Source organism: Microtus ochrogaster, chromosome 1 (assembly GCF_000317375.1).
Source record: "Microtus ochrogaster isolate Prairie Vole_2 chromosome 1, MicOch1.0, whole genome shotgun sequence".
NCBI lineage: Eukaryota > Metazoa > Chordata > Mammalia > Rodentia > Cricetidae > Microtus > Microtus ochrogaster.
This window is the reverse complement of record NC_022009.1, coordinates 90,121,235-90,136,435: the sequence shown is the minus strand read 5'-3', so window position 1 is coordinate 90,136,435 and position 15,201 is coordinate 90,121,235. Positions and strand designations below refer to the sequence as shown.

General features: G+C 45.3%; 1 protein-coding gene across 3 annotated transcripts in view; it reads left to right on the top strand.

Moving 5' to 3' along the window:
- Positions 1-15,201, top strand: part of Fndc3b (fibronectin type III domain containing 3B) — a 291,701-nt gene that overhangs the window by 270,396 nt on the left and 6,104 nt on the right. For all 3 annotated transcript variants that reach the window (XM_005343904.2, XM_026782781.1, XM_013347920.2), the window contains exons 23-25: positions 2,353-2,565; positions 9,581-9,747; positions 11,679-11,806. In XM_005343904.2, the coding sequence (XP_005343961.1) occupies positions 2,353-2,565; positions 9,581-9,747; positions 11,679-11,806 (508 nt within the window). The remainder of the gene's footprint in view (positions 1-2,352; positions 2,566-9,580; positions 9,748-11,678; positions 11,807-15,201) is intronic.

Genomic DNA, 15,201 nt, shown 5'->3' with positions numbered 1-15,201 from the left:
AGTTTACATCTGGGTTCACACTGTATTAGCAGTCTACTTCCTTTCCATATAACTTTAGAATTAGCTTGTGTTTATTGCCTAAGAATCCTGCCAGGACTTTTTAGTTTATTCTTATGTATTTATTGATTTTGGGAGATAAGGCCTTACACTGCAGCCCAGGCTGACCTTACATGCTCCACCCTCCTGCTTCAGCTTCCCAAGTACCAGGATTGATTTTAATGACATTTTGTCTGTGGGTCAATTCTAAGACAACTGAGACTTTTTCTGTGAAGCACCTAGTCTGTGACTCCTGTGTCTCTTGTCTTGATAGGTTCTCTACAGTGAATGTTCTCATTGGCATCTTGTGGATTCTGTTTCTTTTTTTCTTTACCTCTCTATACCTCTTCCTCTCAGAACAGGGTAGTATTCTTAACAAATGCTGAAAAATAGGAGGAAGAGCACGCCAGGCAGGCAGCCTCACTGTGGTCCGGCCTTGCTGACCTCTCTTCTAGTTTTAGGGGGACGGTATTTCCTCTCTCACAGCTATTATGGTAGTTGTGGCCCTTTTTCTTCGATGCCCCTCTTCAGATCAAAGAGGGTCTCCTGTTTGCAGAACATTTTGATTTCAACTAGAGATTGGATTGTGTTAGATACTTCATCAGTTGATATGATCATCTGGTTTTTCTCCTTTAGGCTGTAAGCAAGCTAGAATTGCTAAGGAAATTTCCCACCTCATTGAGAGCCATGCAAGGCCAGGGAAGTGGCCTTTCTCTGCAGCTCTTTGTGCATAGAGGCCCACTTCTCAGCTTAGTCCAACCCCCTTGACGATAAAGGGGGAAACAAATACTGTTGGCTTGTGAGAAGCCCAACCCTACACTTGGCCGACGTGTGCCTGCTGGTATCTAAGGTTTCAGAGTCCTGAGATAGCTGTGTCCTTTGCCCCAAGATGAGGAAGAGGGGTAGAGTGTGGTGTTCTGCCTTGTGTGTGAGAAACCTTTCTTTTCTAAGTTACAGATACTCCAGGTTGGCTTGTACGCTCTTTTGAGTTTGAAGAACTTGCCTCATAGCTTCTGCTTTAGTGTTGTGATGTTTAAGTGGTACTTTGTATTAACGTATAAGCAATAAAAGCTGTAGTGAGGGCTGGGGGAGGCGGTGCACACCTTTCATCCCAACACTGGGTAGGCAGAGGAGGTGGTACTCTGTGAGTTCGAGACCAGCCTGGTTTATACAGCTGGTTCCAGGACAGCCAAGGCTACACAAAGAAACCCTGTACAAAAGCTATAAGTGAGTATACCATAAAAGTAATTAAATCATAGAAATATGTAAAAATGATCTGCCTTCTAAATATTCTTTCTTAGACTATATTATTACTTGTAATGTGTTTTGAAAAACTGTTATGAATTCAGATCAAGTCTTAAATATTGAAACTTTTTGAGCTGTTAATACTGCCCTTCTCAGTCAGCTCAGTGAGTTGAGATTCCTGGGAACCTAGCAAGGAATTTGGAGAGAGGGTCTGATTGGAGGGGCTGTAAGGATTCAGGAAGAAACTCAAAGCCACAGACCTAAGTGTGCTTAACATGGGTGACACTATAAAGATAGGAGGTTGAGAATTCTGTTAATAAAGTGAAACTTTAGTAAACGCTTGTATTACCTAGAAAAGAGAGGAGGCAAGAATAGAGAAGGCCTCTGCTCAGAGCAGTAAAGGAGACATACCCTGGAGTTGGCTGGTAGGGCCGGCCGTCCGCGGTAGCACACAGTGTAAAGAGGTCTGAAGTGGGGAGCACAATGCCAGTGATGTGTTGTTTGGTGGCTGTGGAGAGCTGGCTAATCAGAAAGTGGTGAAGCAGAGGGACCAGAAATGGGGATAGTATCTGCACTGTGGGAGGTCTCAGGCACACATTTACCTCTGCTGGTTTTTAAGTTCTGGCAGGATTGACACATCTTTACTGCACACAGCAAGCGTCCAGCTAAGAGCACTGTACACCTGAGTGGTACCCCGCTACTACCAGAGGTGGCCTCTTGACTCTGGCTAAGGGGAGAAGCCAGCTGTCCTGTTAAAGGGCTATCAGGAATGTGTTCCCCTTTTAATGAATTCTTTATGCGTAGTCTAACCGTCAGTGGCTAGATCACAGTATAAGACCTTGTCTGTAGGAATCCTTCACAGCCTGCTTTTCTCCAGGTAAAATCCTGAGGGATTTGCTCATGCGCTGTTTTGCTATGTTTAGAAGCAGAGCACACAACCTCTCCTCGCTGCCCAGGGTTTACTCTAGCTGGTCTCCCACAGCCTTGCTTTAGGGACAGCAAATGTTCGTTTTGAATGAAGGAAATTCCACTTCCTAAGCTTTCATTGTCTTTTTATTTCTCCACCTGTAGGATCAGAATTCAGGCCGTCAATGAGATTGGAGTCGGACCTTTTAGTCAGTTCATTAAAGCAAAAACTCGGCCATTGCCACCCTTGCCTCCTAGACTGGAGTGTGCTGCATCTGGTCCTCAGAGCCTGAAGCTCAAGTGGGGAGACAGTAACTCCAGAACGCATGCTGCTGGTGACCTGGTGTACACGCTGCAGTTGGAGGACCGGAGCAAGAGGTGAGTGGGGCGCATGCATTCCTGGCACGTCCAACTTTGCTGTTCGTCTCATACTCATCTTCCTCTGAAACCCCTCCTCCTTGTTTACAGAAGGCTCTTACATGTTACTCAGCAGTATACCCTGTTCTTCCTCTGGAGTTCTTACGCGTTTGAAACATCCCCATCTCCCGACGTGACAACAGATGCACGTTTTTCCCTTTATAAGGGCCGATGATGGAGAGAAATTATCAAAAGAGAAAATTGTCAGATTCAAGTCCCCACTGTCTAATAACATTATATTAGTCATAAGTGCCGAGGAAAATGGGACCTGGGAGAAATGGTACCTCTTTAAATATTCAGTAACCATCGGGACAAACATGTTTACCAATCGGGAATTGCTGTGGGTGATGTACAGATGGGGAATGTACTCTGCAACTATGGGTGCTATGATATCAAATTAACCAGAGCAAATAAGAAATTTGTTTCTTCTAAGACTTCCTGCCCAGAGGACACTTGGAGATGTTGAAATCAAATTCAGGCTTTCACATCGTGCTTACTTAACGTAGCTTTATCTCCTCAGAAAATGGCCAATCAGAAGACAGAAGTTAGTGGTCACAGAATATTCTACTAGCAAAGGTTCTGATCAGAATCAGGCAGAAGGAAGGACTATCATAAAACCAAGGCAGTGATGAACTATTAGCTGTGTTGAACTTGTCGACAGTATGGCACGATGTTAGTATACAGATGTGTTGGTCCACATTCACAGCTGCCATGGAGCGTACGTATGCCACAGGTTGGATGCTCCTGGGTTAGAGTGGATGTTCCTGGAAGCGTGGAAGAGGTTGTCCCTGTTGTATCCCTGTCTATAGGACCACATTCTGTTCCAGTGCATGGGATTTCCTCTCCCATACATTCTTGGCCCACTGCTCTGCAGTCAGGAGGTTAGACTGAGTTTACTGCCGTGGAGCTCTGTTGACCTTGAGTGGAAACCAAGATCCGGAGAAGTAGCCATACCCTGGGTTCTGTGGAAATAATGTCAGGGCCAGTGACAACGGGATAGGCAGTGAGTGGGTGCTTAGCTGAGGAAAAGCAATCAAGCAAAGGCCAAAGAAACCCTGAGAAGTCCAGGGCAAATACTGTCCTGTGTGTCTACTGTGCAAGGTGCCAGGGGGAGTCTGGGAAAAGCACCCCTATGCTTCTGCCAACTTCTTAGAAGTTGGCAGAGGCAGAGACCATGTCTGCTAAGAAGAAAGAAATGTGTAAAGATGTGGTAAAGTTCCAGAGACCACAGTGCCTCTTAGGCCTTCCTGTTCTGTTCTGCATGTCCTCACGCAGCCTCCCTATCCACTGGTAATGTCCCAGGGTCGCTGGAGACACGCGAACAGAAGATAGGGTGTAGGAACTGTTGGAGACTGAGAGCGAGGTCTTGGCCTTCAGCACAGTTAGCTCTACCAGAGGGTGGCAGCATCAAAACAAATAAACAAAACCGGGAGAGAGTTACAGCTGTCTTGTTGACATCCGAATTGAAATAAATACAATATTCATAGAAAGAGGGGAAGAGGAAGGGAGAATGCACAAGTACATATCATTAACTCATAGAAAACCCTAGAATTTAGTGCCATGGGGAAAAATGTTCTGAGAGTTTGGACCATGTGCACACAGACCACACATTTGAACTTGGCTTGCCTTTCCGGGAAGATCAGGTGGAAAGAAAATAAAGCAGCCATTGTCCTGCCGGAGGCATTACCAGCACCAAAGCACAGGGACAGCGAGTTTGATTTGATAAGTTCACTGGAGATCAAAATTATCTTTTATATGCAAAAGCATTCATCCTGTTGAATATGTTTCTTTGGATCTGTTTTTAATGGGTTATTATTCTACCTTAAAAGAAGTTCTCAGCCACAGAGGACTAGCAAAATCAAGCATTCTGAACTAACAGAAGTCATGATATGTGTGAGAGTCAGTATTAAGGGATATTTCCAAATCTTAACGTTTTTTTTTCCAGGCCTTTGCATCTGTTGACAATAGAAAGAACCTTTTGGGGGATATTGTGTAGTTCTCCAAAAACATAGCACAGAAGGGCTGGAGCCTGCGCTGCACTGCTCCATAAACCTGGAAAACCTGGGAAGCAGGGAGACTCCCTTTTCTTCTGTAGTTCTGCCCTGGTGGGACAGCCACCCAAGGAGTACTTTGTGGAGACTGTGCAGATGGTGGTCAACAGTGGCTCCTCAGCACAGAGCAAACACTGTAGAAGCATCTGTACAGATGAGTGTGGCTCTCATGAGACACTTCCATAGGGCAAACAGACAAGACTGCAGAATCTGGGAGTCAGTGCATGCTTGCTCCTTTGACAGAAGAGGTGGGGGAAGGAAGGAGGCAGAGAGATGCTAAGGCTTGCCTTGTTCATCAAATAAATCACTTGCCTAAACAGAACTGGCAGTTTAAGAAATTTGACTATTAGGAACGATATTTTTCTTAATTTTATGAGCTGGAGTCCACATTTATCCTTTCTAAATTAAATTTGTCAGTGCTCTCAGAAAGTTATTAAAGTGATGTGAGTCCTGGGCATAATACATTCTTATTCTATTTGTGGAATCGTTTTCCTGGGATTTAACAGGATGAGGACAGCCTGACTTCAGTTTGAAGATGACCTTCCTTAGTGTCTGAAAGTGAACGCTCGTGAATGGTCCAAGCCTTTAATGCCAGCTCTTGACTCAGCATCAAGGACAAAACGCTGGACTTGAATATGTTACAGTTCTGTTAGCTTAATGTCTGTCCGTCCGTCCGTCCGTCCGTCCGTCCTTCCTCCCTCCCTCCCTCCCTCCCTTCCTTCCTTCCTCTCTCCCTCCCTCCCTCTCTCTCTCTTCAAGATGGTTCCATGTATCCCAGGCTGACTTTCATTTCACTGTGTAGCCAGGATGAGCCTACACTTTTGATGTTCCTGCCTCAATCTTCCATGAGTTGAGATTATAGGCATGCACACCACACTTGATTTTATGCAATACTGGGGTGGTGGAGGCATGAGGATCCGAAGAGCTCACTGTCCAGCAAATCTAGCCTTCTCAGGTCCAAGTGGCAGGCCCTGTGGCAAAGGAAGGTTGACAGCTACCCTGAGGACAACACCACTGTTGACTTCTGGCCTCCACATGTGCCCGCCCACACACCTGTGCTGATACACACACATGTGCACAAGATGACCCAGGGATTCAAATACATATTTTAAGCTTTCTGAAGGAAAATTCTGTGTATCGAGAACATGCAAAGAACATGCCAAGCACTAGGAGCTTTGTTTACATTTAGTTCTCTGACTAAGAAGTGAAATATGCTAGTATATCCCCCTCCCTCTCCCTCCCTCCCTCCCTCTCCCTCTCTCCCACCTTTCCTCTCCCTCCCTCCATCCCTCTTTCCCTCCCCATTTGAGCTCCTTTCCTACAAACTGAAGGAAATGAACAAGCCAGCATGGCCCAAAGCTTTGCCTCAGGGTAACTACATCAAGAATTCTTACAGCCCAGCTGACTGAGTTCATTCCATTTTCATTAGGATGCGTATTTCCTGAGACTTCAGGGCCATGTTCATGGAGAAACATTGCAATCATGCTTCTCTCCAGAGGGCTAAGTTTATGTCTAGTGTTTGATTATGGTTATTCAACTAGCAGAATGTTTTCTTGAGCTGTGCTCGGCCTCATGAGGTATGTGGCAGATTTGGAAGAGCTGATCTTGCTGAGAAAATGAATTAGCATTAAACAGTGAACAGACAGTACAAGAGATTTTAATTTCAACAGAAAAGCAAAAATTAGATTAGTTTGGCCTTGCGGTGATTAGGCCTATTATTCTTAACAGATCCAGCATAGAAAATCTGAATGGTTCTGGTTTCCATGTTACACTAGAAAAATACACACGCTGAGCAAATATTCTCATAAAGCCAAGTTTTCCTGATGTACTCGCTAGAGTAGCAACTTCAGCTCGTAAGCTGAGGTCATAGCGCTGTCCTGACACTTCGGAAGATGCGTTTGTCTGTGTTTATGAAATGAAATGGTGCCTGGTCTAATGGAATTGGAGCTGGTGTTGAGCCCAAATTCATAGGGCCATGCTCTTGGTAATTGTGCCCAGGACTGCAACAGGAGGGCTGTAAATTCCAGGAATGTGTTTACGGTTAATCTGCTGCTCGGGTTTTCTTCAGACAGCCAGTGTTTTTCAACGTGAGGCTCCAGGGAGATTAGACAGGGGAGAAGCATCTAGTGGAATAAATAGTCACGACTTGCTCTCCCCATCAGGATCTGTAACTGTGGGATGCTTCCAGTGTTGGTAGCTACTGACTGTTACCAAAAACAAAACAAAAACAAACAAACAAACAAAAAAACCCTGCATCTTCAAGGTTTCTTTAAACTCCAGAAGAATACGCTGTAGGGAACTAATGAAAGGGACTGGAGAGCGTGACCGACCCGTCTCAGTAGTCTCTGCTACAGACCCGACTCTGGCTCCATTCTCAAACTGCAGTGCTGTTATAAATGACTGCTGGGAGATTCAGAGCCAGCCGTGTGCTCCCCATTCCTTCCCGCCCCCTGCACTTCCGGTCCATATGATCATCCTCCGCAGGCAAAACACCAATGCACGTAAAACAAATCTTTAAAAAATGTTGGGTGTGGAGTTATAAAGGAAGAGCAGCCTGCTATCCTGGCTCCTCCCACTGGGAGCTATAGGCTGCCAAGACCCAGCTTGCCCTCCCAGGGGGACTGATGGTCCCAGGTTGGCCTCTTAAGGCTCCCTGATTCTACAGGCAGGATGCTTCAGCATTACACCACCAGCAGTTAGCAGCCCAGGTTAATGGCTTCCAACCGTCCTCACCCTGCAGTCACTTTCTCTGCCCTAACTAATTCAGCCTTTCTCACAAATGTGGGTAACGCTGTCTCCGAACCTAAGGACATGCATTAATGACACATTTGTCAATCTGCCATTACTATTAGCCCTTCCTGCAATGCTTTTTAATAAGTCGGAGTACCAGTTAAGTGCATGAGCAATACAAGAATGGACCAAATAGTCTAGAGTCAGCAAGTTTTGATGGTTTTGAGAATTATATGTGTTCTACTTATTCAGTTGGATTGTAGTACGAAGTCAGATTACTGGACTTGCTTCAGTGAGTTTCGTAGAGACTGTGAGTGTTTCTCTCTAGGTACGTGATTAGACCTTGGCACAGATGTGTGTCAAACGTCTTTTCTAAAGGAAATACCATCCTTGGAGTGTGGCAGGGCTGGAAACAGTTCTACAGACAAACACTGAGCTTGCAGGTCACCATAATGGAGATTTAACAGTGTGCTTCCGAGACCATGACTTCCATTTGTGATACAATTAAGGGCAATTACTCCCGCTGGCGATTCTGGCCCAGGTGAAGCTGAGTTAATAAGTAGACATTTGCCTCTGCATTAGCTGGGGTGTCTTCATTAAGGCAGTAATGTGTTGAGTGTGCTAAGTAGGTTGCCATGGTTATCTGTGGGTTTCAACCTGGGCTCTGGCTTTCCTTGAAATGGAGGATGTTCAGCCTTCAATAAAAAACACTTCCTCCTGATCAAAACATGCAGACCAGTAAGTGAACCTGCCAGGGCTCTGGAACTCCATTTCAAAGGCTGGTGCGTGCCTGGATGGGGTACACTGAGTATTGGCTAACAGGGTTGTTTGGTCTGTCCGTCTCTCACTGCCTGTGGATCCACCCCGCCCTCCCACCTAGGACTATTTTACACAGAACCAAGTTGCTACTGCCCTCCAGAACTTCCTGCTCCCACACAGGGCCAGCACCTCGGTGTGGTTCTCATTCAACCCCAGAGCCCAGCACACATCAGGCTGCTAAGAATGACTGCTAAATAATTGTAAGAATTCTCCTCCCTGAGCCCAGCAAGCTCAGGTCAGACATTTTGAATGATGATTCTGTCACTTAGTGCCTTACAGTTTCTGAAGACAGTGGGGTTCCTTGACTGCTGAGGGAGCTCTGGGTGCCAGTAGCCAAGCATGGCCTGTGTGAGCAAAGCCCCTGGAGTCTGGAGTTGCTCAGTGTTGGTTCTCAGGGTGTTCCTGGGCCAGTGATGTTTAGGTACTGGAGATCTTTTGGAAAAATTGCATTGTTTTTTCAGAATCATACAGTTATTAGGTGATAAAAGTCAATTTATAGATCTAGGTAATCCAGTTTCACTGGGGGAGGAGCTAAGTTTTCAAGATATGCTGAGAAAATACCTAAAGTACAAGGCATTGTTTCTAATTCACACTTTATGTAATTACGTTGCATAGTAATAATAAGAGCAGGAAGATGGCTCGGTCGGAAAGTGTACCTGCTGAACACACCTGCATAGAGGAGAGCTGTGCTTCGGTCACACACGCAAATCATAAATTAAGATTTTTAAAAATATTTTAATTTAGCAGAAATATAAAATAGTTTCAGACCAAATGGTAGAAGAAACCAGAATCTGCCAGCAAAAACTGTCCAGATGGCCCGTGCCATTTTATATGTTACTTCATTTACCCCAGTGATAATTCTGAACACAGTCCTTTCTGTCTTTTGTGTATTTTCTCCAAGATACATAATCATAGATGTCTTTTTGCCAGCTTGGGAAAGGGCTTTGTGAGGTCTTGTATAAATAAAGATCAGCATTTAAAGGATTTAAACTTCTGTTATTTGAAAAATCTGAGTAAATAGACCTCTTATTTATCAAGTGACCATTGAACAGTAACTTCATTGTCAAGTAAATAATACGTGGGTTACCACTAACCACAGTGAAACACTTGAAAAGTCTGTTTTTGTTAGTAAATAAAAACATGCATGACTAATGTTAATGGAACTTGGTTCTGCTCTTCGCATGTGCTTTACCATGTGTTTTCTTTTATACAAGCATTCCTTGAACATTGAACTGAACCATTACATAGCAACCAGTCCCTTCAGGTGGTGGGAGGCATTTATCAAGCTAGCCCTGATCTTTCCATGAGTCTGCCTCAGAATTTATCACCACAAGGAACTCAGGTGACTAATGGATTCTGCTCCTCTTTCTGTCCAGGTTTGTTTCCATCTACAGAGGACCCAGCCACACCTACAAGGTCCAGAGACTGACGGAGTCCACCTGCTACTCCTTTAGAATCCAGGCAGCGAGCGAGGCAGGGGAGGGACCTTTCTCAGAAACTTACACCTTCAGCACAACCAAAAGTGTTCCTCCCACCCTCAAAGGTGTGTGGAAGTAGACCCCGCACTGTCCTGGGAGGGGAAGGATGCACTGACGTCACACCTGTGAAGTTCAGGTCTGACCATAAAATGCATTCTGAATATCTCTAATAACAAGATGAAATCAGAATTTCTCAAAAAAAAAACAAAGCTGTGTGGTAGGTTATCTGGAGTAAATGCCTACATGGACAGTCTACTGTATTCTATATGCATGTTTATTGCAAATAATATAGTAGTATAATATATAAAGATATTCTAATTTCCAAACATAACAGACAGGGAGCTGATATGAATGACAGCTTTTGTGTTAGTGAGTGACAGGTGGCTTAAGACCGATTGCCTCCTTTCCCGAAGACATTCAGAGGTTAGTACTAACATGTGTAAGTGGATTCACGAGATAAAGGAGGGTGTTGAGTGTTTATTTGGGAACACGAACAACAAGGTAGAGAATCGCCGTGGTGGCCTGCTCTGTGGGTGGTGGGAACTGTGATCAGGTCCCCAACCACCACCCAAGAAAGCGAGTGAGCCCCTCCTCTCTTAAAAGTGATCATGTCCACAGACTGAAGGCCACACCCTTAAGTCCAGTACCCCCCAAAGCTGTTGGCTGAATGACTTTCCACAATACTTACCTCTTCTGTCTAAATAAGCAGGGACAGAGAATACTTCCCTTTACAGGTTGGCATTCATCTCTGGGTGATTTTTGTGCCTGGAAATTAGAGCCTGATTCGGGCAACACCAGCACTTCCTGTGGGCACATACCCTCTCCATAGAGGGCACTGTTGAAAACCTATGGCAGTGACCATCAGTGTTTCTCCAGAGGTTTTCCCTTGGAGGAATCAGGTCCTGCAGAAGCGCCAAGACAGCAAATATCTAAATCTCCCATCTTTCTCAAGGAGGGTAGATAGAGACACTCCTGCTGGGCCGAGGCTCCAAGTCTGCCATGTCCCTAGTCACAGAATTGTGGATGAGTCAGTGCCAGACTTGCATGGGAGGACTGGTGGTGACAAGAGCCTTGTCCCCATCACCAGACGTCACGTTCTCACACAGGTCCCTGGAACTTCTCCTCCGACAAAGCAGCATTGTCCGGTGATCCTGCTGGTGGTGTGTGCTGCAGGGCAGGGTACTGACTTTGGAGGCAGATGGATGGATAGATAGATGAATGATAGGTAGGTGGATGGGTGGATAGATAGATGGATGATAGGTAGGTAGGAGTTGAGGCCCCTACATCCGGAACATAGTCGGTTACAGGAAGGAGGGGCTATCAGAACCTGGATCACTGTCTGGCTTAGGCTCTGCCAGGTTTGTTGTAACTACTTCCAGGATTGCTTCATGACATATGCCTTCAACCTGCTCCCCACCCCACAGGCACCTTGGCCACTTCTCTGTGTCATGTGCCCTTTATATATACTTTATTTTCACATCCCTAAAGTACCTGGCACATGAAAAGTGCTATAAACCTTGTGAAGATGATCAACAGCCATGGGAGGGGGGGAAGGGAGGGGGTAGATGGATGGATGATAGGTAGGTAGATGGATGGATAGATAGATGGATGATAGGTAGGTAGATGGATAATAGGTAGATGGATGATAGGTAGGCAGATGGATGGATAGATAGATGAATGATAGGTAGGTGGATGGATGGATAGATAGATGGATGATAGGTAGATCAATAGATAGATGGATAAATAAGTGAACCGAGACCCAGGCCAGCAACTCATTAATGAGCTAGTGAGAAGATGTGCCGTGAACGGGCCTTCTGGTCCTGGAGTAACCTCCCTTTCGTGAGGGTTACCTAGTAGGGTTCGCAGGAAGCTGAACAATAAAGCTCTCTCTCAGGGTGGACACAAGCACCTTCGCATTCTCCCAGGCTGAGTGCTGGGAATGGGACCCCTCGCGTGAGACTGAGTTTTGACTTGGGTGTGTGGTTTTGTATTGCAGCACCTCGAGTGACACAATTAGAAGGAAACTCATGTGAAATCTTATGGGAGACGGTACCACCGATGAAAGGCGATCCTGTTAACTACATCCTGCAGGTACTGGTCGGAAGAGAATCTGAGTACAAACAGGTAAGGCCCAGTGTCTGTGCATGCGCCATTCTTCTGCGTCAGGCTGGCTGCGAGCCCTGAGCACAGCCCTGATTAATGCAGGGAGCTGTGGGTTTGTTAGGAGTCGGTGGTTGAGACGGGCTTATATTGTTTACGTTTCCTTCCCTATCTGTGGTGTTCTTCCTATCTTCCTAGTTCCCCAGGCGTAAACTTGAGGGGATTCAAAGGGTGTGTTTGTTTAGCAGTGTAAAATCTGCACGAATCAGTTTTTGTGTGATTGGAAGCTGAAGTGGTCCCAGAGAGGAAGGCATCTTAACCTACCCTTCAAATTCCGGGTCCTCTCTGCCTGTTAGAGAAGTGACGGTGAAAAGGTGAGGGGGGGTGACCTGACTCGCGCTCTGGGCTGATTCTTGTCAGCCTTTAATATGCATATCCATCACATGGAGACCTTTTAGGGTCCAGATTCTGATTCGAGATGTCTCCTGGTGACATGGCCATGTGTTGTGTCAGAGTAAATAGATCACAGTCAAACCTATTCAACAGAAAACATGAATTTGGTTTTACTGTTTCTCATACCTCGTGATCCTTAATACCTTACAGAATAATGCCTTGTTGGGTCACTGACTGTACTGAGTTCAGCCCCCTGGAAGACAGACTGCTTGGGTGAAACTGGGATGTGATTGTTTATTCCATCAGGGAAGTAAGATCCGTCTTCACTTGGCACTCTCCATAATCCATTTGTATTGAACTCATAAGGTGAAGATCAGTGTTGCCTGTCCTGGGAAGTGCTGGCATTGTTTATAAAAGGCTGCTGCTTTTAGCCTTTGAGTCTTCAAATGCACACACGAGAGGAAAATCTGATTCAGCATGTCGCTTAAAGTGCTTGCTGCTGTTTTGTGTGATAATTTTTAAAATACTTGTAAACAAAATGTGCTTAAAATGTCAAAGAAGTTATTGGACATGTTGATACATTTTGTTACTATGAGTATCAGATAGGCTGAATGAATATTTTAACCACATCCTGCACAAGCTTTATCTTTAGCCTGACACCTGCCAGTATTGATTCCTCTGAGCCGATGACGTCACCAAGACGTCCGTCATACTCCTCACAAGGGAGCAAAGCCCTGGGCTTCTCTTCACCTTCCTGTTCCCTTCTCATCCTGTTGCCATCTCAGAACCGTTCAGTCACACGTGCCATTGCTCAGCTTAGCAGAAAGGAGTTCTCTCCAGCTCGCTCCAGTTAAGCCTTGGACATCTGGCTCCTGTTTGACACCGAACAGCAGTTCGTTTCTCAACCGGACATTCATCACGTGTTCGCTGCTATGGTTTTAAAACCTTTTGTTCCATGTTCCATGCTTTTCCACGTATTCTTGGAAAAAACGTTCTGTTCTCAGTGCACACTGTGTGCTGCTTGGCAGAGGAAGGGCAGCACTGTGTGCTCAGTTTCTGCGCCTCCACCGTTGTCAGAGTGAAGACTAATCTCTGCAGGAATTTAGGTTTGATCAGGTTATCCTTTCTCAGGCCACCGTTCAGTGTTAAGTCCTGATGTGATATGTAGTCATATATTTACCATAGAATATTTTCTTACCACCAATGCTATAACGGTTATTGATTATCAAGAATGTGGCATTTCAGGACCGCTTCCGTCAGTAGAGATGCCCACATAGTTCCTACCTTTACCAAGAAGTGAGTAAGGGCAGTCATGACATGAGAAGCCTCAGCTGACACAGCTCATCAGGGACAGTTAGTACTGGGTCTGGGAATTTCCTTGTTTTTCTTTTCCTTTCCTTTCCCGATTCAGTAACCATTCTCTTGCTGTGGTGTTCTGAGTATTGCCTTTCCTTTTCCTGACAGGAGAGGGAATGAAGGTCATTTGTATAATGTGTGGGATAGTAGACAAGCAGGCTTTGAATTCATAGCAGCAAAGCCAAAGCAGATGGGATGTAATTGTTCCTGCGCAGCAGCCCAGCCAAGCCAGGACACTCATGCTGCACTGCATAGACCCCATTACAGTGCTAATCACACCACCCGCTAATAGGAGCACTCGCTGATTGAATTTGTTTTCTGATCTGGCACATACTCGGGCAAGTGCATCCTGCGTGCATGGAAGAGGCAGGATCCAGGGAGCTGGTAATTTACACCTGCAGTGTTGAGTTTGCTTTGTAACAGGAAGAATAGTGATGCTGATCCCACTGGACAGGCGGGTCCGATGCCTTTCCTGTCTTGAGTTTGTTTTGGTTCTAGCGTCCTTTGGTTCAGTTCCCCTTTGCTATCATCATGATGTGGCAGGCAGCCTGTTTTAAGAACTACACAGGCATGCCTTAAACGAGCTACCAAATCCTTTCTGGCACTTCACTCCACATTCAACTGCATATATTTGTCTGTCTTTCGGCCACTTAAACATTCCAAGCTCAAAGTGGTTTTCAAGAATCGTAATCTTTTTTCCATAGCATTACTGCAAAGCATTCTTGAAAGGGTGAAGATTTGTCTAGATACATGCAGTTCACTTTCGCACACCATACAAAAGAATGAGGCAGAAGTATACAGATCCCTCTTCAGACGTCAGTAGTCTTTACCAAAAAATACTGAATATAAGCATTGAAGATAAGGAGAGAGTTGACAAATTACAAGAAACCATTTCCTGTTAATTATAGCTCAGATTCATTGCAGTTGGGAAACCTCCAAGGCATTAGAAATTCTGTGGAGCCCACTTTTCGTGAGTTGGCACGTCTCTGTATGTTGACAGCACTGGGGTAGATACCAACCTTCATGATCTCGCCCGGGGCTTGGTGAGGAAGCATCTTCTGTTGATTTTAAAGTCATTTTAAAGCAGATTCCAGAGCCAGCATGTCTCAGTGACTTTGAACACATAACTTAACTGCAAAGCTGTTTTAATCACCTCAAGTTTTCCATGTTTCAAATCCAAAGCAAGAATAAAATAGATCAAAGTAGAAATCTTTCCAAGCTATCATTCATTTTACTAATTTTTAAGTTTACAGTTTCATATTCATATCTCATAAAGACCACTTCCCCTAAACTAGAACAATGCTTGTATAAACAGCTACTTGAAATGTCCCATAATTTGTATTTGTTCAATCTCCTGAGTGCAGGTACCGAGCCCAGGTTGCAGCTTCTAGCTGCTTTGTGTTGTGGAGGTGTCTCAGCAGAAGAAGTTCACACAGGTGCACGGACAGGTTGCAGTGGACACCCAGCACCCTTGCTGTGCCTGTCTGCTAAGCAGCATAGGTGCTCAGCCACCCCTGCCCCTCCCAGGAGAGGTCACAGGATAGCAGGCTCCCTCTTGAGTCAGGATGTCTGAGGACACACCTGCCTCCCATGGTCCTAGGATTTGGGAGAATTAGTTCATTTTGCTAAGCCTCCGTTACTAACCCAGCAACTCGACTGTTCCAGTGTGA